The 21794-nt window shown below is 34.7% G+C and overlaps 1 protein-coding gene across 10 annotated transcripts in view; it reads right to left on the reverse strand.

Moving 5' to 3' along the window:
- The window catches only part of Wdfy3 (WD repeat and FYVE domain containing 3), a 249231-nt gene that overhangs the window by 57400 nt on the left and 170037 nt on the right, over window positions 1-21794 (reverse strand). For 9 of the 10 annotated variants that reach the window (XM_078021529.1, XM_078021535.1, XM_078021532.1 and 6 more), the window contains 10 exons: window positions 18912-19147; window positions 17496-17630; window positions 16023-16202; window positions 14467-14700; window positions 8394-8493; window positions 6766-6926; window positions 5583-5812; window positions 4110-4219; window positions 2265-2447; window positions 971-1128 (listed from right to left, as the gene is read on the reverse strand). In XM_078021529.1, coding sequence (XP_077877655.1) covers window positions 971-1128; window positions 2265-2447; window positions 4110-4219; window positions 5583-5812; window positions 6766-6926; window positions 8394-8493; window positions 14467-14700; window positions 16023-16202; window positions 17496-17630; window positions 18912-19147 — 1727 coding nt within the window. The remainder of the gene's footprint in view (window positions 1-970; window positions 1129-2264; window positions 2448-4109; window positions 4220-5582; window positions 5813-6765; window positions 6927-8393; window positions 8494-14466; window positions 14701-16022; window positions 16203-17495; window positions 17631-18911; window positions 19148-21794) is intronic. The other variant, XM_078021531.1, reaches the window with a different exon arrangement.

The raw sequence follows: 21794 nt of genomic DNA on the forward strand, positions 1-21794 counted from the left end.
AGCATTGAAAACAATGCTGAACAATCAGTTAAAATGCTGTCAAAAGTGCCTATTACAGAAGACAAAAGCAAATATTGAAAGATGAATCTCAATCTAATAGAGGCTTATGTGGTGGACACAGATCTGCTGTCCTCCCCTGCCCCCGGGCTTGCTGCCCAGCTCTGGAGCACTGTCAGCACCTTCAGGGATGGCCTCAGATGTAGAGAGCACCCCACAGTCAAAGGCTGGCTGAGCTGGGTGTGAGAAGACTGCCATTCCAGCTCAATGTAGGTCAACTCTGATAGGCCATTTTAGCCCTGAAACTTCACTTAATCAACAGAGGCTGTCACTAATTCTGTACTGCAGCCTGGCATTTTCCTCTGTCCAATTCTGCTCCCTTCTCCTCCCTTCCACAGGCATCATGCCCAAGGGCATCCGAAAGTGAACAACCTGCACAGTGAGTGCCATTGCAGTTTACTTCTTATAAAACCCAACCAGTCACAGGAGATGGCTGATACACCATTTCTCCCAGATCCTTTCCACAGATGCCACTGAAATTCTGGTATGGTGAGGAAGTACAGTAAAGAAGAAGTTAATAGTGGAGGTAGATAAATTTGTTTGTTTTTAATCAGTTGCAAATATTTATAATAAGATTATAAAAAGTAAAAGGTCTTATGTCTACTATTCCTTATATTTTTATAATCACCAGTAATAATATTATTAAATGTTGGAAAATTTGGGAAAATACATATAGTCTGTTTATAGCATCAGAATCTCATATTAGGTTCAGTTATAAAATAAATATAAATATACAGTGCTCATAATATAACTTTATCATAATAAAATGGGAGAAGTTACTGTAACCTAGCTTACTTCTACATCTCTTCTAGAGCAAAATAGAAACGTTTCATTTCAAATTATCTGCTCATGTATGTTAACAGTATATGGTACTAAGATATTATGATACCATCAATAAAACTAAACAAAGTACCTGGGTAGAAAGACTGTGTTTATTAAGACCACTTTCTTTTCGATTCCTTCTTGATCCTGTTAACTTAGAAAGACCAAAGCCACTGCTGACACGAGACAATTTGGATTGTGTGGTGGGTACTAACGCTTCTCCTCGACTTATGCATTTCTTTTCATGGGCTATGAAATTAAAATTAGATTATTTTACAATTTTTCCATGTAATAATCAGTCTTATTTTTAATATTTTTATGATGGTTATGAACCACAACCCTGTACAGTAGCCCCTTCATTATCCTTGGTTTTGCTTTCTGTAGTTTGAGTTACCTGCAGGCAACTGCAGTTTGAAAATATTATTTGTAATATAATGAAAAATCAAGTTATTTTGGGAGATCATGTAACTTTTATTCCAATATATTATTGTAATTATTATATTTTCTTATTAGCTATTATCACTAATATCTTGCTTTGCCTAATACATAAATTAAACTTTATCACAGGTATGTGCATACAGGAAAAAACATATCATATGTAAGGTCTGGGATTATCTGTGGTTTCAAGCATCCACTGGGGGTCTTGAAACATATCCCAGTAGATAAGGGACATTGCTGTAGGTGTCAAAAGCAGCATGTTCCTACACATACAGGATCACAAAAATTATTTCCTGGTTATCTTGTTGAATAATGGCTGCTTGAGGATTATTGTATTAGCTGAACTTATATTTGGTTGACATTTCACAGATCTACAATAATATGCAAATTTAGTTTAACAATTCATAATCCTTACCTAAAACTTTTGGGTATATTTTGGAACTTAGAGTGTTTTGGATTTTAAAAAGGCTATACAGTATATACACTGTATACATATGATATCACCAGAGGGTCTAGGGTTAGTAAAGAATAATATATTAACATACTGCAGCAAAATATATGAACATTGTACCAAGCACTATAAAAGAAATGTAAGTGAGGTTTTGGTATCAAGTGAGTTTTAACACCAAAATAATGAGAAAATCCTGGGTGTTTAGGGTTTTAATAATTTCAGAATTATAGATAAAAGACCCATGACTATGACAGTAGCTATATTGAAGCTTCGAGCAATGTATATTTTCCTTAACTCATAAATGCCTGAAGTATAATACACCTTAGATGAAGGGGGGAACAAAAAAGGACAAAAAAGAAATTCAACTATCAGCATAATCATTCTAGAATGGTTACATAATATAAATTTTCATTTGTACTGCCATCACAGTATCCCTTAATTACAAATTTGTTTACTCATATACAATAGGCTTAATGGTCTCAGTAGGTCTTCTTACCCAAATGATTCTGCCAGCATTTCAAACCAGCTTCTTCTATGAGTGGCCTTGCTATAGCAATGTCCACATGACCCCTTTCATTCACAGGCAGAGTTACTTTGAAAAGCTCCTCCAAGACTTGTTTCTTACTATGTATCAACTCAGTCCACACTCTGTTGACAGCTTTTATGAGAAGCTGACGCCCTAGAAAATTTAAAAATAAATAAATAAATCAAAAGAGAATGATGGAAACACTATATAAAATTAGTTCTTATATTTCTTCATGTTTCCTATCTGGGAATTTCAACAATAGTACTTAATTGTTTTTTAAAAAAAATGCTCATATTATATCCAGCACAGTGAAAGGGTTATTCACAAAACCAAAATTAAGTTTCCAAGTGGTTGGTCTCTTGGAAAACTTTTAAACAATCTTTACATTCACGTAAAAAGTCTATATTTTTATTTATAAAATTGGAAATCACAAATTTAATAATCTAGTATTTTCTAGATTCTTAAATATGTATGTATCCCCTTTTCCTTTTGCTTTCGTTCTTTTTATTCTTCTTTGGTGGTGCTGAAGACTGAATTCAAGGTCTCTTGTATACTAGGCAAGTACTCTACCACACAGTTACATTCCCTGGTCCTTTAAGAATAATTTTCAGATCTGAATATTTAAGGTGAGTATAAAACTCAGTTAGTTGTTGAATATCTTTCAAAAGGGAAGTAATAATAAATATTTTAAAAAAGATTTTTACTATTAAATTCAGTCTTCCTTTAGATTCCTTGATAATTAGTCTGACTTCTCCAGACATCTTCAGCAAACACAGAATCACTGCGTGGAGTGGGGGAGAACACACTGCTGCCTGTCACCCCCAGTTTCTGATTTAGCGGATCTGAACCGGGCCAGAGAATCTGTGTTTCTACCAAGTTCCTGAAAAATCCTGATAGTGCTTGTCTGAGAACATCACTTTGGAAACTAGTGTTCTAGACTGCCTATTTCTTGCAGGGGTGAAAACTCGGTTCTCAGGCAAATCTCATTCTGGGGTTCAAGAAATTTGGGTTAAAAAAAACAGATAATTAATTAATAATTAAAAGAATGAATGAAAAAAGAATGAGTGCTGAACCTGGGAGAGATAAAATCATATGCAAAACTATTACACAGTATTGCTGGGAGACAAACATAAGCATAATGATCTCACCTTCAGCACCAAGTGCATAGAAAGACATTAATCCACATGAATATTTCAATGTGCACTACTCAAGAGTTCAGTGGGGAAACTCGATTTTAAAAAGAAAATTTAAATGGTACTGTAGCAGGGCGTGGTGGTGCATGCTGTAATCCCAGCAGCTTGGGAAGCTGAGGCAGGAAGATTACGAGTTCAGAGCCAGCCTTGGGAAAAATGAGGCACTAAGCAACTCAGTGAGACCCTGTCTTTAACTAAAATACAAAATAGGGCTGGGGATGTGGCTCAGTGATCGAGTGCCCCTGAGTTCAATCCTGAGTACCCCCTACCATACACACTGTAGGCAACCTGTCTCAAGCTATGCTCTCCTCTAGTGTGGGTAGGTCATTCTTTTTATAATAAACACCAAGTTTGTGTTTGCATTTTTACTTGTGCAAGTGTAGTACCATCAAGTCTCACTAGTGTTCCTGGGAAATGTTGAGGGTTATAAGTGTTAGGGGTTAGTGTTGTACTAATCATGGTGTAAGTAGATCCTTTATAGGCATGGTGGTTTACATACAGGTTGTGCTAGTGGAAGAGTAATTGTTCATGTTAGCATTTTCTGAAGTCAATTTTTAAATTTTATCTTAAAAACTGGAAATGAAACAATGACAACTCATCCAAAAGAATGAGGTTATTTTACCTTCACTAATATCTTGGCTGTATCCACCATCTGGTTCAATGTCAGAGGGGATCATAATGTGCCATGTAGTCATGCGGGCTTCTGCTTCCAGTCCAAATCCATCCACATTGCTGAAAAATTCAAGTCAATTTAAACATTTGATGACAGTGATTATAGTTTACAAATTATAATGACTAAGAGTTATTCTGTAGACATATGTAAATGCTAGCTCCCTCACAAAGTTCTGTTGTTGACAGACATTCAGCAGATGTATAAAACAGAACTTCTAGCTTGTCATGAAGATACCATTTTCTAAGGAATGATTCACAAATCCACTTGACAAAATGTAATTAATCTATAGCATCACACCATCTCAATATTTGAGATGCTTTTGGTTAGTATAACATCTTTATCTAAAAATTACCAAAAGATCAATTAGCTAAGACTAATCTCCTAATATGCCTATGTTGTCACTGGTCTCACATCACCCTTCTTTGCTCCACTAGTAGTGCAATATTAGCAGTTTCCCAAATGTGCCACACTCTTTCTTTCCTCTGGGCAATCACAAAGACAGCTACTTTTTTCCTGCGACACTTATCCCTGTTCTCTTATTCTCTCCAAGCTGCAAATCAGCAGGTATTTCTTCCAGCTTAGGGATTCCTAATATATGCTCCTAAGGCAGTATGCTACTGCTACCAGAGCACTCAGTGCAGATGACTGGGTTTTGCTTAGTTATGTTTTCCCTTTAAAATGGCTGCCACAGAGTCTGTCTTACACTTTATCCCAGTCCTTACTTCAATGATTGGCCTCTAGGAGACATCACAGAAATATGTGTCAGCACAAACAATAGAAAAATACCAATTTTACCCATTTAACATATAACATTGCCTCAAACTTTTCTTAGCTTCCAAAAGTGTCTATTTTATTTGTTTTAAAAACATACTTTCTTTTTAAAATTATGTGACATATGGTAATTATGGAAAAATTTAAAGATGCGGAAAAGTATATTAGAAGAAAAAATAGGGGCTGGGGCTGTAGCTCAGTGGTCAAGTGCTTGCCACACATGTGTGAATCACTGGGTTTGATCATCAGCACCACATAAAAAAATAAACACTGTGTGTTCACCTACAACTAAATTAAATATTTTTTTTAAAAAGAAGAAAAATAGTCATTATTTCATTACAAAAAACAACACTTATCGTTTATTATCTTTTGCATAAAGTATTAAACCAGATTAAGGGGAAAAAGAAATGCTATTATCAAAAGAGTAAAACAAAGAATTCTAGTAGAATAATATATATATATTTTTAAATTTTTAATATTTATTTTTTAGTTCTCGGCGGACACAACATCTTTGTTGGTATGTGGTGCTGAGGATCGAACCCGGGCCGCACACATGCCAGGCGAGCGTGCTACTGCTTGAGCCACATCCCCAGCCCCTAGAATAATATTAAAGACAAATTCAAGATGACAAATTAAACCTAAAAGATTTACCTCCCAGCATGTAGATTAATCAAGCAATGAGCCAGACAGCTAATGAATTCCTGGTCATGGTTCCCAGGCCCCAGAATCAAATTCCTGTTCAAAGTAAGGACCCTGAGCGAATCAAGGAGAGCAACTTGCTGAGGGACAGTTTTGTGTGCCCGTGAGAACTGGTACAAGATGGTTCTATTGAGGCAGTGATAAACTGCATCCAGAGACAATCCCTGTGATCTTCTCTTTGACTAAAGACACAAAAGATACTTTTTAGTAAAAAGAACAAAAATGAAAAAGCTGCTTATCATTCCAACATAAAGTTCGGTTATCTATCATGTAACAGATGCATGCTAAGTACGAGGAACGCCAAGTTAAAACCTCTTGCTACTATGGAGTTCAGAACCCTTACAGCACAATAATGAATTTAATAACGGCTACATAAAAAGAGAGCTTCCAGTAAGGAGAGCCACAAACAAATTTTGTTAGAAAGAATGATCTCTAGTCAAAATCACTTGAAAAAGCACCTAAATTTTTATCTTGGTTTCATCCCTTAGTTGAGAGTGAGACTCACTTTTTGGCTTAATTGCAAATGTATCTCTTAGAAGATTCTTAAGTGACAGGTGAGCTCCTATACATATGTACATATTAATAAAACAAGGCAATAGGAGTATAATTCTAGTGTGATTCTATGTTATATTGTGAATAAGATTAATTACTTGTACCAAACCAGACCAATATTCCTTAGTCAGCATGCACAAGGAAGAAAAAGTGATGTCTTCAAAGGAACATGGATTACAAAGGAATTTGTAAAGATTAGATTAATAAGAGAGTGTTTCTTTAATATCAGCTTTACATGCTGTGTAGGCCTTTGCACACTGATTTTTTTTACTGTAAAAAACTATTAGACTGTATTAATGTAAGGTATTTAAATGCATCTGGGTAGCAAAGACAGATACCAGTTGGGAGGTCAGCAAGAGACTGACCCAGTTTGAGAGAGCCAGGCAACTTTACAAGGGACACAGTGGCACTAGGCTGTTGGTGGAGGGGGCAGTTAAAAGTATATTTTATATTCACTTTTAATAAGCTTAGCTTTATATTGAATGTTAACATTCATTACCTTGTTTACAACAATTTTTACACTATCGGCAAAATTTTTTCAAAAGGAAAATGTACTCTACAACTAATAGTGACAATTGATTACCTGTGCAATTAGTTGAATTATAAAATCTATAAGAAGTTTAGATTCTTTGTTGAACATGCCTTGCCAAAGCTTGTCCACCACACGTTGTGTGAAATAAAACACATTGTTCACCAATACCTGGTAGCTTCCTCCACTGGTAATAGGCAGAGATGCATCTTCCCCTAAATTCCAGTAGAAAAAAAACGTCTAAGAAAATTGATACACAAGATCAAATCCTCAAAGAAATCATGCTAAGGAAAATGAGTATATCTACAAGACTTAAGAAACATGACCACAGCAAGCTCTTAGGTACTATTTGAAGAAAATGATGTTCATAGTTACAAATCTGAGTAAATACTGGAAGAAACAGTTTCATCAGGATAAAAGTGCTATAAATTGAGACTCCCTGTGAAGTCCCTTACACCTAAAGACAGTGTTTGATAAGCAAATAGTTCTTCAACTGAGGTTGTCAGTGACAGAGCATCTTAATTTAAGAGAAAAATTAAGTCAGTTTATTAGTTACAAATGGATTTTGTGTTAAGTAATAAAGGGTTAAAAAAAACCCCATTATCAAACAAAACTTTCCATTTTGGGGCGTATAACTTTAATAGCAATTAACTAATATAGGCAAAAGAGAGCTTCAGAAAGATTGTGAAAATCAAGTATCTCCAGTGGTGGTGGGGCCAAGGGGGACCGGTAGCCCCCTCCATGATTGCAATTAGCTCTGCCTCTTTTTAAGGTTATTCCAAGGTCCTCAGTGTGTTGCTATATACGTCCTGCTTTGAGATAATCCTCCTAGTCCTTCCTAAGCAGAACACTCCCTCCAAGTCCCTCTGTAGAAACTCTGGAGGTTCTAACTGAATGTGATTATTATTCCCACCTCACTCTAAATTGCCCCCCTAAGCAGAACTCTTCATTTTATGCCTTCTTTGGTATGACTGATCTCAACTGATTCTAATAGGTACAAAAGTAAAGCTTGATACTTAGCTTTAAATGCACAGCTACATGTCAAGATAATACCAAAGACTTCCTTGTAAATGGCTCTGGAAAAAATGTTAATTTAATAGCACAGAGATTCTAAGATTTATATTATCACCAGCAACTCAAAGGAGCATGTAAACTAAATCATTACTTTTTGTATTCCTATGAATTCTTTTTTATTTATAAATGGTGACTCCATTGTAAAATACTGTTTTATAATTATCTATTTTTATTGTAAATAGATATAGACATATTGAAAAAACATACTCCAATGTTTTGTACTTTACGTCCTAGAACATCCTGAAGAATACATGTATGTACCAACAACTCATTCATTAAGTACATATATGTGGTCTATATAACAAGCATATTTATAGAACTTTATTTAGAACTGTGTCTACCAGGAAACTTTTACATATCTATCAACAGAGATATAAATAAATTTATATGTTCATATGATAGAATATTATAATAGTAATGAAAATAGACTCTTGCTACATGCAGCAACATGGGTAACTCACAAATATAATACTGAGTATAAGAAAGCTAGACTAAAAAGGAAGGAGAAAAGAGACAAATTTAAAAAAGAGAGACTGAGGACTTATATAGAGAAAGGAAGAAGAAGACTACAGGCACTTTTATAAAATAAAAATAAAATACAAAATTACCCAATAACACATCAGCTGCAAGCAAATGGTCCATTACACTATCCAAAATGTAAGTCTGAAATTCTTTTTGCTGAGTTCTTGTAGATCTTTCAGGTGAAGCCTAAATCAATAAAAATTATTACAGTTAGAAACAGAACTAACTACACAAAGATAGGGTTCAATTGTTTATGTATGTTATAAAATGTAATAAAAAGATGAAAAAAAAACTACTGGTAAGTTTAAAAAATATGATATGAATACATATACTGATAATTATTTTCTTATTTTTCTTGCCATAGAATTAAAAAAAATTAAAGAAAATGTGAAATGTCATCTTGAAATCCACTGTTTGAAAAACATTATTCTAAATTACTATAAGAATTTAATAAAATTTTATTTTCTATTATACCTCACTTCCAAAAAGATTTGGCAGTTTATAATAAATTGAGATAAATCATAAAGCCATTAAAACAAATAAAAAAGCCCAAGAATCTGGTTATCAAGAGGAAACATCAATGGGGAAATATTTCTAACAAAAAAACTAAGTCAACAATTTACCTCTGAGCTTCCTAACTGTCAAGAAGGAGAAACAATATGGCTTACAAAGCTTTTTATTATTTCTAAAGGAAAAGCACAGTAGATTGACAGCAAGGATATATGTTTTCCTACAACTGTCTGAGAAGATTGTTCTCTGTGGGTTTTCTGAAGATAGTGAACAACTCTATAGGTGGCATATTTAATAACAATTTTACCAAGTACAAGATAATGGTTTAAATTATCTTGAGTAAAAGCACAAAGTTAAACCATGTTCTTGGGCAGCCTTCCCACTGCTTATAAAGAACAATAATCTGGTTGCCTAACTTTCAAGCATCTAACCTGGTAAGGGCAAGAAATAAAGGTAAAAAGATCCTTCCCTCATCCCTCAAGTCCCAGCAGTCCTGGCAATGCTTTTGACAGAAGTTAGATATCAAACCATTCAACAACCTGTCATCTGTTCCTTTCTTGGAGATCTATGTGATTAGATTCACAAATAATGCTATGTTTAGTAAGTGCAATGAAAGAAACTACTTCTCGCACAGAAAACTTCAGGACTATCTTTACGACCATGTCTTCTAAATAAGCTTTAGAACACTGTTATGTTTTTCTTTCTAATCTGATTTCAATGTAGTCCTTCCAAAGGTTTTAAAAGAACAGTTAAAATCTGAGTTCTAAATTGAGATTAAAGTTATTAACCTAAGGATTTAAAAAACTAATAGCTAAACCAAAGTTGTCCTTTCTCTCTCTTCCATTTGCATGACTTTTTTTTGCCAGGGAGGGGGGGGGTGTGAGGGGTGGGGACAAGGTCTCACTATGTTACCCTGGTTGACCTTGAACTTGTGATCCTCCCACCCCAACCTCCCAAGCAGTTGAGATTACAGCTGTGTGACACCCCACCCCTGCTGATATTTGTTTTAAAATGATAAAATATGTGTGTAGTGACAGATAAAAAAATGCTAGTGCTGAGTTTGGGTTGTCATTAAACTAATATGAAAAAAAGTAAGGGCCTTCTTTTGTTTTCAATCTTAATTTTCCCATGTAGCCAACAGATTACACTCCTGTGTAGTCAGTGGGAGACATGTGACTAAGGCATGCCTCATGATATTAATATTGAGAGTCCGACTCCTGTCAAATGAAGAGACAGCAAGAACTTTTTAGTGATAAACAGAACACGGATAGTTTTATGAGGATTTCCTTGGAATTAGATCAAAAACTACTTTAGACTTTAGTGACAGAAATTTACTAAGGAGTAAAGGCTCTTCATTCCCAGGAGAATGTGAGCATTTTGAACACAACTATACTCTGAGGATTATGATCAACTCCAGGTGGTTTGGGATAAGTGATAACGAATATGGTTTACCAAATCTTTTTATTCATTCATTCATTCATTCATTCATTTTATTTTTAGTTGTGGTTGGACACAATATCTTTATTTATTTTTATGTGGTGTTGGGGATCGAACCCAGGGCCTTGCCTGTGCTAGGTGAGGGCTCTACCACTGAGCCACAACCCCAACTCTTTATCAAATCTTAGACAAAGAGTTGGAACCTGCAAAGCGAGGGACTATGAAATACACAAGTACTTGATCAATTAACACTACTTATTTTTATTTAAAAATACTGTTTCCTATTCCAGTAGGATTTAAGGATGGCCCAGTCATCAACAGATATTGAATGCTCCAATTCTTCTCACAGAAGCTGTATAGTTCAAATGTTCTTACTGAGACTTACGGCAACCTAATTTTTAAATTTATAAAGATTTTATAAATGCATTGTCTCTTGTAAATAATTCATTAGACTACTGTTATATACCAGAAACAGTGCTAAGTTATATAAAATACCTTACCTAATCAGCAAAATACCCATTGAAGTAGGCACCAACATCCCCATTTAGAGGACAAGGTAACTGAGGATTATTAGTAAGTGTAAGTCACTTGGTCACAACTAGGATTCAAACCTCACTTCCTCTGAAGCCAAACCTGCATATTCTCCCCACTCTACTAAAATCTACATAACAAAGAAGACAAGGGCACTAGAGCAATGCTGCAGAATGCAGGCTACAATCTCCTCATCATCCTTTTAGGTAAAACTGGCTGGCCCACCAGACAACCGGAAAGAAGACAGGTAAGCACTGTGGCCTTGCTGTGGCCTCTGTACATCAGATCTGTCTTTCTGGTGACAAGAGCAAAGCCAGACAGCAAAAGATCACTGTCAACTTTCTGAGGCCTCAGAACTATTAGGCAGAATCCTGTGCTACCCGTAGGCCAGATAGCCTATGGGCACATGCTGCCCAGGAGAGAGAGGTCTATACTCAGGAAGGCCTGGTATTTTGTCCTGTTTCTGGAATGGGCTGGAAGCCTTTAGAAAAGAGGATTTTCAGCTTTTGGTTATTCCTCTAGACTGACCCCACTTCTGTCATCAATCTGACGTGTGACAATAGGGAGATCTTGTAGACGATGGCTGAGTGGCACAGTGAGTACCTCAGATCACAGAGCATTGCATGTACTATCAGAGAAGCACACACTCCACTCAGCACCCTAGGTTTTCCTCCTCTGGGCACATACAGATACTCTGTGGTCTGTTCTCATGCACTTTCTTTCCACCACCAGAGTAGTATTCATTTGCTGCAAATCCATTTGTCCTTCCCTTAAAAAAGGCCACTTAATAAATTTTTAATACATACTAAGGGCCAGCCAGTATTATGGATACTGCATGCATTATCTATTTCATTCTCAGAATAATTCTGAGAAGTTCCTTTCACTACATCCTTTTTCACAAGGAGGAAACTGTAACAAGTGTGGGAACTGAACCTAGGAAAGGTCACACCCCTATAACCAACACACAATGATTCTTTAAAATACTTTTTGCTGGATGATATACATGTATTTGACCCTTAGAACATATCTGCAGAGGATATAGTAAATATCATTCTTCATAGATTAAATTTAAGCAGTTTAAAATGCCATCTATTAAACAACAGGGCCACATTCAAACCCAATATTTCTTACTCCAAATGCCATAATCCTTCTCTTATATCACATTGCATCCTTTATATGGACCACACACCATTCGTGACAATGAGAATCTTTTATTTCTAGAGATTGCTAAAAAATAATTTCACCTCTTTTGCGGATATACCTAAGTAAGCAGGTCCCCTTTTGGGGGGCATGTGGTCTTACTATGTTGTCCAGGCTGGTCTTGAAACTCCTAGTATCAAGGGATCTTTCTACCTTTGTTTTTCAAGTGTTGGGATCACATACCTGTGTCACCAAGCCTGGCAATAGATGTTTCTATGATGAAATTCTAACACTCATAAGACTGAAGATGGCCTGATTTACCTTATTAGGTTAAAAATCAGTGCGTTCAAGTTCCTTTTTTCATGTAGGTGAAAAGGTTAATATATAATTCTTTTTCTAAATTTCTTCAGGGATACAGACTTCATAATAATACTAAAAATTGTATATTTATAATTTTTTCCTAGTACTGGGGATTAAACCCAGGGTCACTCTACACTGAGCTACATCTTCAGCCATTTTATATTTTGAGACAGAGTCTTGCTAAGTTGCCCAGGCTGACTTTGAACTTGTGATCCTCCTGCTTTAGCTGTCTCAGTAGCTAGGATTATATGTATGTGCCACTGTAACTAGGTATACTTTATTTTTTTATGTTATAGGAAGAAATGACACTAATAATATTTTGATAAGCATACACAACACTCACATACACACATACACACACACTCTCTAACTGGGCGTATTAGATTTAAAGTTGTTTAAAATAGCAAGGTAAGTTTTAATCACAAAGTTTTATCCTTCTTATTAGGTGGCATCCCATCTTTCAGTTTGGGACTTCCAGGAAGTAATTAATAGTTAAATGATTTCAAAATTCTTATAGAATATACCAAGGCATTGGGCTAACTGTTGTGAGAGGTGAAAGAACATATGAAGGTCAATATCTTAATTTTCAATAGTTTGTCATCTTTCTGGGAGCTTTAATCCTGATAATACCTGCTTCTTCCAGAACTATAATGTGAATGCTCCCAGTTTCCCAATACAACTAGGCACAAGTCCATTGTGGACAAATTAGTACCCACAAATATGAGCACCTTACCTTAAGATTCATACAAGTATATCAAATTCTTTCTATTAAAATATGAAGAGAGGTAATTATATAATTTATCCAGTATTAATTAATGGGATATTGGGGTTCCTATAAGATTGAAAATGCTATCACTGGACTCATATCTTTCATAAATGTGTACTTACTTTTATGCTTAGCTAAGGTGTCTTACCAATATCTCTGAACTTTATCCTGATATTTTTCTGATAACCACTTCAATTTTTATGGAGCATTCAAATTCTCACCTTTTACACTAAGATACTGACCATCTCTTTTCCTGGATTTTTTTTAAAGTTTTCAAAGGAGATAACTCTACCAGGCATGCTTTTTAATTTTACCATACAAACTAATGATGAAACCAATTATTTACCAGCCAATATTAAACACTTTGGTTCTGGTTAAAAAGCTTAGCATGACTAGTTCTTTAATTGACCAAATTGAGATGTTTTCACATGGATAAAACACCTTCTGTGGTTAACTATATCGGCCACTAGGGGGAGCAGAGGAAGCTTTGGTTCTATTGTTATAGTCCAGATAGAACACAGGGATTCAATCTTTCACCCACCTTCATACTTCCCTCCATGGACTATTTGATCCTATTTATACCAACTGGCCCAAATAACATACATATATAGGAAAGGTATTCTTTATTAGATTTGTTAGATTTCCTCTCTGTGATTTTTTATTTTCTCTGGGATTTTTCTAAGTGAACAGTTTTTAATGGTTTTCAGAGAAAGCTAATTTCTAGGGCCAGCAAGAACATTTAAGGCTTACAGCCACTCTTACCTGGAGAAATGGCAAGCAACCTAGAAGTCTCTGCCTCAGAGGAAATTCACCAAGTGCATACTGAGCAACTATCTACTATGCATAATACACAATGTCTTAAAGCTGCACTAGATAGCAACAGCAATAATACCGGGCAGGGAATTTGCAGGTGAGAAGACAGTGCCACTAGGTATTATCCATGTCTAGGGAAGGAGGTGGTATGCAAAGGCCTGTGGCCCAAATCAGACTGTGACAATTTTTGCAAATTAAGTTAATGGGAACACAGTTATGCCCATTTCTTTTTGTGTCATCTATGGCTGCTTTCACACTACAATGGTACAGTCAAATAGCTGAGACACAGACTATGTGGCCCAAGAAGCCTAAGATATTTACTGTTTAGTTCCTTACAGGAAAAGTTTGCCAACTGTTAGAGAAGAGATGATAAAAAATTGTATTGTGGTCATGGTTGAGGGAATGGAAAGAAGAAGAGTAAACTGATAGGATCTAAAGCACATGAGGGATTAAAATTGTTCTACAGCCCAATATGTTCTGCCCATATTTAACTCAGAAAAATTAGAAGTCTGAAGACATTTAATACAGAACTATCTTGATTATTAAAGTTCTAATTATAAAAGCAATGTAAATGAGAAGTAAATGTGTTTCTTTGGTATTACCTCCAACAAAAGATCAATTAATGGAGTCTGCTTGCTGGCAGGGGTAAGACAGAGGTTGTCTATTATTAAGACCCGCATGAAGTCAAAAACAAACTTTTTAGCTGGGTGATTGGTCAGATACGTCTTGGTGCCCACATTGCAGTATTCTGATTGGCTCCTGTTCATCCCTGTATCTGCGGCAAAGGCTTTAAACTCTTCAGCTGGAGATCCAACTTCATCATCAAGATCAGTCACCTAGTAAAATCAAGTGGAAGCACATTAGATTTTATGAGACACATTTACCTGTATGTTCCCTAAAAATAAAATTACAGCAACAGTAGTATTTTCCTTCAGCATTTACCTCCTATTAAGCTACTCAGCACATTATTTCACTCTGCCTTACTTGACTCTTACTTTCAAGATAGTAATTTGGCACCATATGTCACAGTTATTCAACATATGGTCTTTCTGACTGACCGCTCAAAATTTATGTAGAATCACATTATATATTTTGTGTATAACTGCCCTGAAAATAAATGAAACAAAAACATGAGAATGACTATATTTGTGTATTTAAAGTCTACCTACTGAAAAATTAAATGTTACAAAGTTTCAGATAAAAATCTGGCAAAATACCACCTAAGGGCTATTCCATTTTCATATGAAATAAGTCCAAATAATAATAAAACTACTGCCAATTTTGAGCCAAGTGAGAGAGAAAGATAAACTGGTAGACAGATTACATGATGCTAATAAGAAAATGATATTTAAATATCACCGAGGGTCACAGTTTTATCAGAAATGAGGATTCTAAAATTATAAAGATACCAGAGTGTTAAAGTAATGTGTTATATTTCTTTCTTTTAAAAAATCCCACAATTTTAGAATGAGTATTTTACATTTATATATGGAGAAAAATGAGTATGAGCAAGGTAGTTTATTCTAGTATAGGATAGAAATGAGAGGAAACATCATGAAATTCTGAGGTATGAGGAGGAGACAGCCATATTTTGGGTCTGTTTTGAAGGACAAAGGAGTATCAATATCTTAAATAATTTAATAATTTTCTATTAAATTAGTACAATATAAGAAAAAGCAAAAGTTAAGCAAAATAAGAAATCTTGTGAGCAAAAGAACCAATATATATTTTATATTTCGGAAAGACAATTAACTCTATAATTCATCATCCAGCAAATTCCTACTTTCTGAAATAAGAGAGAAATAAATTTATTCTGACTAGAGTTTTGTTATCTGGAAAGTACATTTTATAACTACACAGGTATCATAATGTGAAATAAGAAATGAATCAACACCCTCTGGCAGAAAGAAATTACTAACAAAGGACTTACAAGAATATCGTCAATGAAAATAGGAAGCAGTGCTCACTGCTGTTTTAGGGGAAGGTAAAAGGAAAGTATGGAAAGCTAGACACACAGACAATGATAAAAATGGTGGTATATAAAGTAATGAAACTGCAACTTGGTCAGAAGCTTAAAAGATTAGCAAAAAAAAAAAAAATCTGCTAACCATTGAAATAGACTAATTCCAGTTTTGACATTTTCCTCCCCCTTTCCTACCATCTCTGAGTAAGGGCGAATATTGAAGGGGAAGACAGTTGCTGCTAAGGCACACAGGAAATCAGGGCTCATCCACATGGAGGCAAGGTCTGGAACATTGTGATATAAATATCTAAAGAACTGCATCAGGGTCACTGGATATTCCCGGAGCCAAGACCCCTCTTCTTCTGATTGCCAAGGCTGTCACAGAGTCAAGGGAAGAAATAATATCAGAGAAGTCAATGAAAATTACTTCAAAAATCCATTAATCACTACTCTTCTAAAAATGGATATACTGATGATCCAGAATGCTATAAACCACACATCTGAGCAAAAACTTGTATGCACACATATGCAAACAAATTTAGAAGTTATTGAGGATAAAAATAATAGCCCTAGAAACATGCAGGATGTTTGTCTACTCCCTGGAGTACTCAGCTCATCTAACTGGAGTCTGTGGTTTTGATTACTTATCATTATCAACATAACTACTGCTGGTATACCAACAATAGCTGTATTACCATTATTATTGTCCCACTATGCATCATGCCAAAGAGTCAGGAGGAAGACAAAAGATGCAGAAGTCATCTTTCTGAGCATTATCATGTATATTATAGCAGGAAAAATACTTAAGCATTATATAACACAACAAAAAAAATGATGATAAAGAATAAGCAATATATATTTATCTTCTAATGCCTGCCCAGAGAGTGATTTTTTTAAACTTGGAATTTTATATTTATTTAGGAATAAGGAAAAAACAAGAATTCCTAAATATTCTAAATTAATATATTTAATGGTAATTTTTGTTCTTAGATGGCATAACAATAAACTGATTAAAATTATATTTGTCAAGTATAATGCAAATAATTAAAGTTAATATTTCCTCTTAAAACAGAATCCAAAATTGGGTAAAAAAAATAAGTCATGAAATTATTTATGTAAAATAGGAACATATATTTGGTCATTTACTTTTTAAATTTTTCATAACTAGAAATAATCAGAGTAGCAAAACAAACAAAAACTTGTACTGCTAATATTTTTAACCTCTAAAGGAGAGTTATTTTAAATGTTCAAATAATGTATTATTGCAAGAACTTATACCAAGATGTATATTCACTGTACACATGGATACACTATGATGTTTTATTATCCTAATAATATAACTTAATACTTATTTAGCACTTACCACATGCCAGGTACTATTTTAAGTTCTCTGTGTATACCTCAATATATATTCATAACCCTAAGAAGTAAATTCTGTTATTATCAACCTTTTAAACTGAAAAAAATAATGTATATACAAGTTAGCACGTTGGGACCCTGGTTTCCATAGTCTGTGATCTTAATAATTACACAGTATATTCATAGAGATAACAAAATATAATAAGGTTCTGGAGACCATGTGGTAAATAATACAAGAATTCTTTTATTTTTTTTTTAAAAAAAACAATCCAGATTACAGGCAGGTAGACTAGTATCTCAGTAACTTACGGAATTCAGCATGCTGCGGAGCATTCCCAATAATAAAAAAGCAGCTTCTGTACATACATTGTGGATAGAAGAAACCACAGTTCCACTGGAGGCAGGAACTCCAAAAATAAATGTCCAGATAGAATCCAAATCAAACTGCAGAGGTCAAAATGGTTAAAGATTAGTCACTATTTGCATAATTTCTAACATTCTAAAATTTCTCTGAACAAATTTTTTAAAAAAGTGAGCAATTAGAAAAAGAGACCTAGTACCCCTTCACTGTACATTTCAAACTCATTTTTAGTTATATTATATATCATCCTGAATCTTGCTTTAGATATGTTTCAAACACAGATTTCTAATTTATTTCTAAAGAAAGCAAGCAAAAATAAAATATATGCTAATTAGCCCAGAGTTGAAATTACAGAATTGATGATTTTAAGCAGGTTCTTCCATAAAAGCATGATAAACTCACTTTCCCCCCATTATTAGCAATGCTCAAAGTTGAATTTAGACACTTATGGATAAGCTTTGACAAAATAAAAATCAATTTGAGGAGATTTATCCAGAGCAGCTTCATGTAATACTTCATGACTCTGGTACCATGTATGTTTCAAAGCTGTATAAAGAACCAAACTGCCAGGTACAAATCCATATGTTGAATTAAGGTAAGGGTACAGCCTAATGATTTCACTTAAAAAGTTTTGTCAATTACTAGAATTGATCTGAATATTATTTGGCATTGGATAGAAGCAAAGTTGAGTTTAAAAGTTAAATTCCTATGTCTCCTTAAGGCCACAAACATAAGTCTCACATACACAACCATAATAGACTTCAATTATAAGTCAAATAAAGCCTTATTGTTTTCCTAATTTGGATATTATCTATCATTAGAAAATTAAAATATGCCAGGTGTGATGGCACATGCCTATAATCACAGTGGCTCAGGAGGCTGAGGCAGGAGTATTGTGAGTTTAAAGGAGCCTCAGCAAAAGGTGTTAAGCAACCCAGTGAAACCCTGTCTCTAAATAAAATACAAAATATGGATGTGACTCAGTAGTCAAGTAACCCTGAGTTAAATCTCCAGTACGAGTCCCACCCTCCAAAAAATGAGAAATTAAAATATTTTTCTAATCATAACTTGTATCTATCTACTTCTTTCATTTTTAATTCTTCGGAAATGAAACCATATTTTACATAAAATCATATAAATCAAAAGAATTATTTATATCACCATTAATATCATACAACGTTTTTATGCATATATAATCAGAGTAATCATAAAGAAAAGAGTCAGTGACAAAGGACTTTTTTTTGGGAAAATTACTGGAGAAGTTTGGTGGAATCAATAATTGGTCTTATTGTGATTAACCCATTACCCTATTGTTATTTTTTTCAATAAACAGTTATATTTACACCTTACTAGATAATTCCTACCTGGCCACCCTGCTTATATCGGCTGCTGATGACAGGCACACTGACCTGCAGGTTCTCAGGCAGCTCACTAACTGGCTGCTGCAGAAACAATGCCATGAGGAGAAAATAGAGGGCAGGGACATTAGTATGTTTAGGAAGAAAGGACTGAAGAACTGGAAAACCAGGAAAATGACAAGCATCCCGGTTAATCTCCCTGACCGATGATCTCCCACCGGCACTCCTGCCAACATTGAATCCTAGGAGAAGAAGAAATATAATACTAAAATTAACAACCAATAACCATGCTGCATTGACAAAAAAGGGAGTAATTCAGTATGTGTAACTTGTCTATCTTGAACATTCATATAAATATTCAATTGTTGTATACCAGTTGGATTAGGCTCATGGCTCAGTGGTAGAACACTTGACTAGCATGCCTAAGTCCCTAGGTTCAATGTACAGCACCTAAAAAGAATAACTTTTGCAGCTCATTGCTGATAGGCTTGCCTAACACATGTATAAAAGTCTTAGAATTGATCCCCAGGACTCCCCTGTCAAAAAAACCCAAAAAATAAAAAACCAAAAACCAAAAAACTTTCGAAAAGCTCTAATATTCCTGCTTACATTTCCCTAAAGGGGAAGTGAAATTAAAAATATTGCTCAATGAAACTGGAAATAAATGATAAAAGAAGGAAAAAAAATCCTATATCACATGGAAAATGAATGATATGTTACTGAATGATCAATGGGTTACAGAAGACATAAAGGAGGAAATAAAAAAATTCTTAGAGATAAATGAAAATACAGAAACAACATACGGGACACAATGAAAGCAGTTTTAAGAGGGAAATTCATCGCCTGCAGGTCATTCCTCAAAAAAAGAAAAAACCAACAAATAAATGAGCTCACACTTCATCTCAAAGCTCTAGAAAAGGAAGAGCAAAACAACAGAAAATGTAGCAGAAGGCAAGAAATAATTAAAATCAGAGCGGAAATCAACAAAATTGAAACAAAAGAAACTATTGAAAAAATTAACAAAACTAAAAGTTGGTTCTTCAAAAAAATAAATAAGATAGACATATCCTTAGCTATGCTAATGAAGAGAAGAAGAGAGAGAACTCAAATTACTATCATACGGGATGAAAAAGGCAATATCACAACAGATGCTACAGAAATACAGAAGACAATTAGAAATTATTTTGAAAATCTATATTCCAATAAAACAGAAGATAGTGAAGACATTGATAAATTTCTAAAGTCATATGATTTGCCCAGACTGAGTCAGGAGGATACACACAATTTGAACAGACCAATTTCAATGGATGAAATAGAAGAAGCAATCAAAAGACTACCAACCAAGAAAAGCCCAGGACCGGATGGGTATACAGTGGAGTTTTACTAAACCTTTAAAGAAGATTTAATACCAATACTTTTCAAGTTATTTCAGGAAATAGAAAAAGAGAGAGCTCTGCCAAATTCATTCTATGAGGCCAACATCACCCTGATTCCGAAACCAGACAAAGACACCTCAAAGAAAGAAAACTACAGACCAATATCTCTGATGAACCTAGATGCAAAAATCCTCAATAAAATTCTGGCGAATCAGATACAAAGGCACATCAAAAAAAATGTGCACCATGATCAAGTAGGATTCATCCCTGGGATGCAAGGATGGTTCAATATAAGGAAATCAATAAATGTTATTCACCACATCAATAGACTTAAAGATAAGAACCATATGATCATCTCGATAGATGCAGAAAAAGCATTCGACAAAGTACAGCATCCCTTTATGTTCAAAACATTAGAAAAACTAGGGATAACAGGAACTTTCCTCGACATTGTAAAAGCTATCTATGCTAAGCCTCAGGCTAGCATCATTCTGAATGGAGAAAAATTGAAGGCATTCCCTCTAAAATCTGGAACAAGAAAGGGATGCCCTCTATCACCACTTCTATTCAATATAGTTCTCAAAACACTGGCCAGAGCAATTAGACAGACAAAAGAAATTAAAGGCATAAAAATAGAAAAAGAAGAACTTAAATTATCACTATTTGCAGATGACATGATTCCATACCTAGAAGACCCAAAAGGGTCTACAAAAAAACTACTAGAACTAATAAATGAATTCAGCAAAGTGGCAGGATATAAAATCAACACGCATAAATCAAAGGCATTTCTGTATATCAGCGACAAAACTTCTGAAACGGAAATGAGGAAAAACACTCCATTCACAATATCCTCAAAAAAAATAAAATACTTGGGAATCAACCTAACAAAAGAGGTGAAAGATTTATACAATGAAAACTACAGAACCCTAAAAAGAGAAGTAGAAGAAGATCTTAGAAGATGGAAAAATATACCCTGTTCATGGATAGGCAGAACTAACATCATCAAAATGGCAATATTACCAAAAGCTCTCTATAGGTTTAATGCAATGCCAATCAAAATCTCAAAGGCATTTCTTGTAGAAATAGATAAAGCAATCATGAAATTCATATGGAAAAATAAAAGACCCAGAATAGCAAAAGCAATTCTAAGCAAGAAGTGTGAATCAGGCGGTATAACAATACCAGATTTCAAACTATATTCCAGAGCAATAGTAACAAAAACAGCATGGTACTGGTACCAAAACAGGTGGGTGAACCAATGGTACAGAATAGAGGACACAGAGACTAATCCACAAAGCTACAACTATCTTATATTTGATAAAGGAGCTAAAAGCATGCAATGGAGGAAGGATAGCATCTTCAACAAATGGTGTTGGGAAAACTGGAAATCCATATGCAACAAAATGAAACTGAATCCTCTCCTCTCACCATGCACAAAAGTTAACTCAAAGTGGATCAAGGAGCTAGATATCAAATCAGAGACTCTGCGTCTGATAGAAGAAAAAGTTGGCTC

This window comes from Ictidomys tridecemlineatus, chromosome 9, assembly GCF_052094955.1.
Source record: "Ictidomys tridecemlineatus isolate mIctTri1 chromosome 9, mIctTri1.hap1, whole genome shotgun sequence".
Taxonomy (NCBI): Eukaryota; Metazoa; Chordata; class Mammalia; order Rodentia; family Sciuridae; genus Ictidomys; species Ictidomys tridecemlineatus.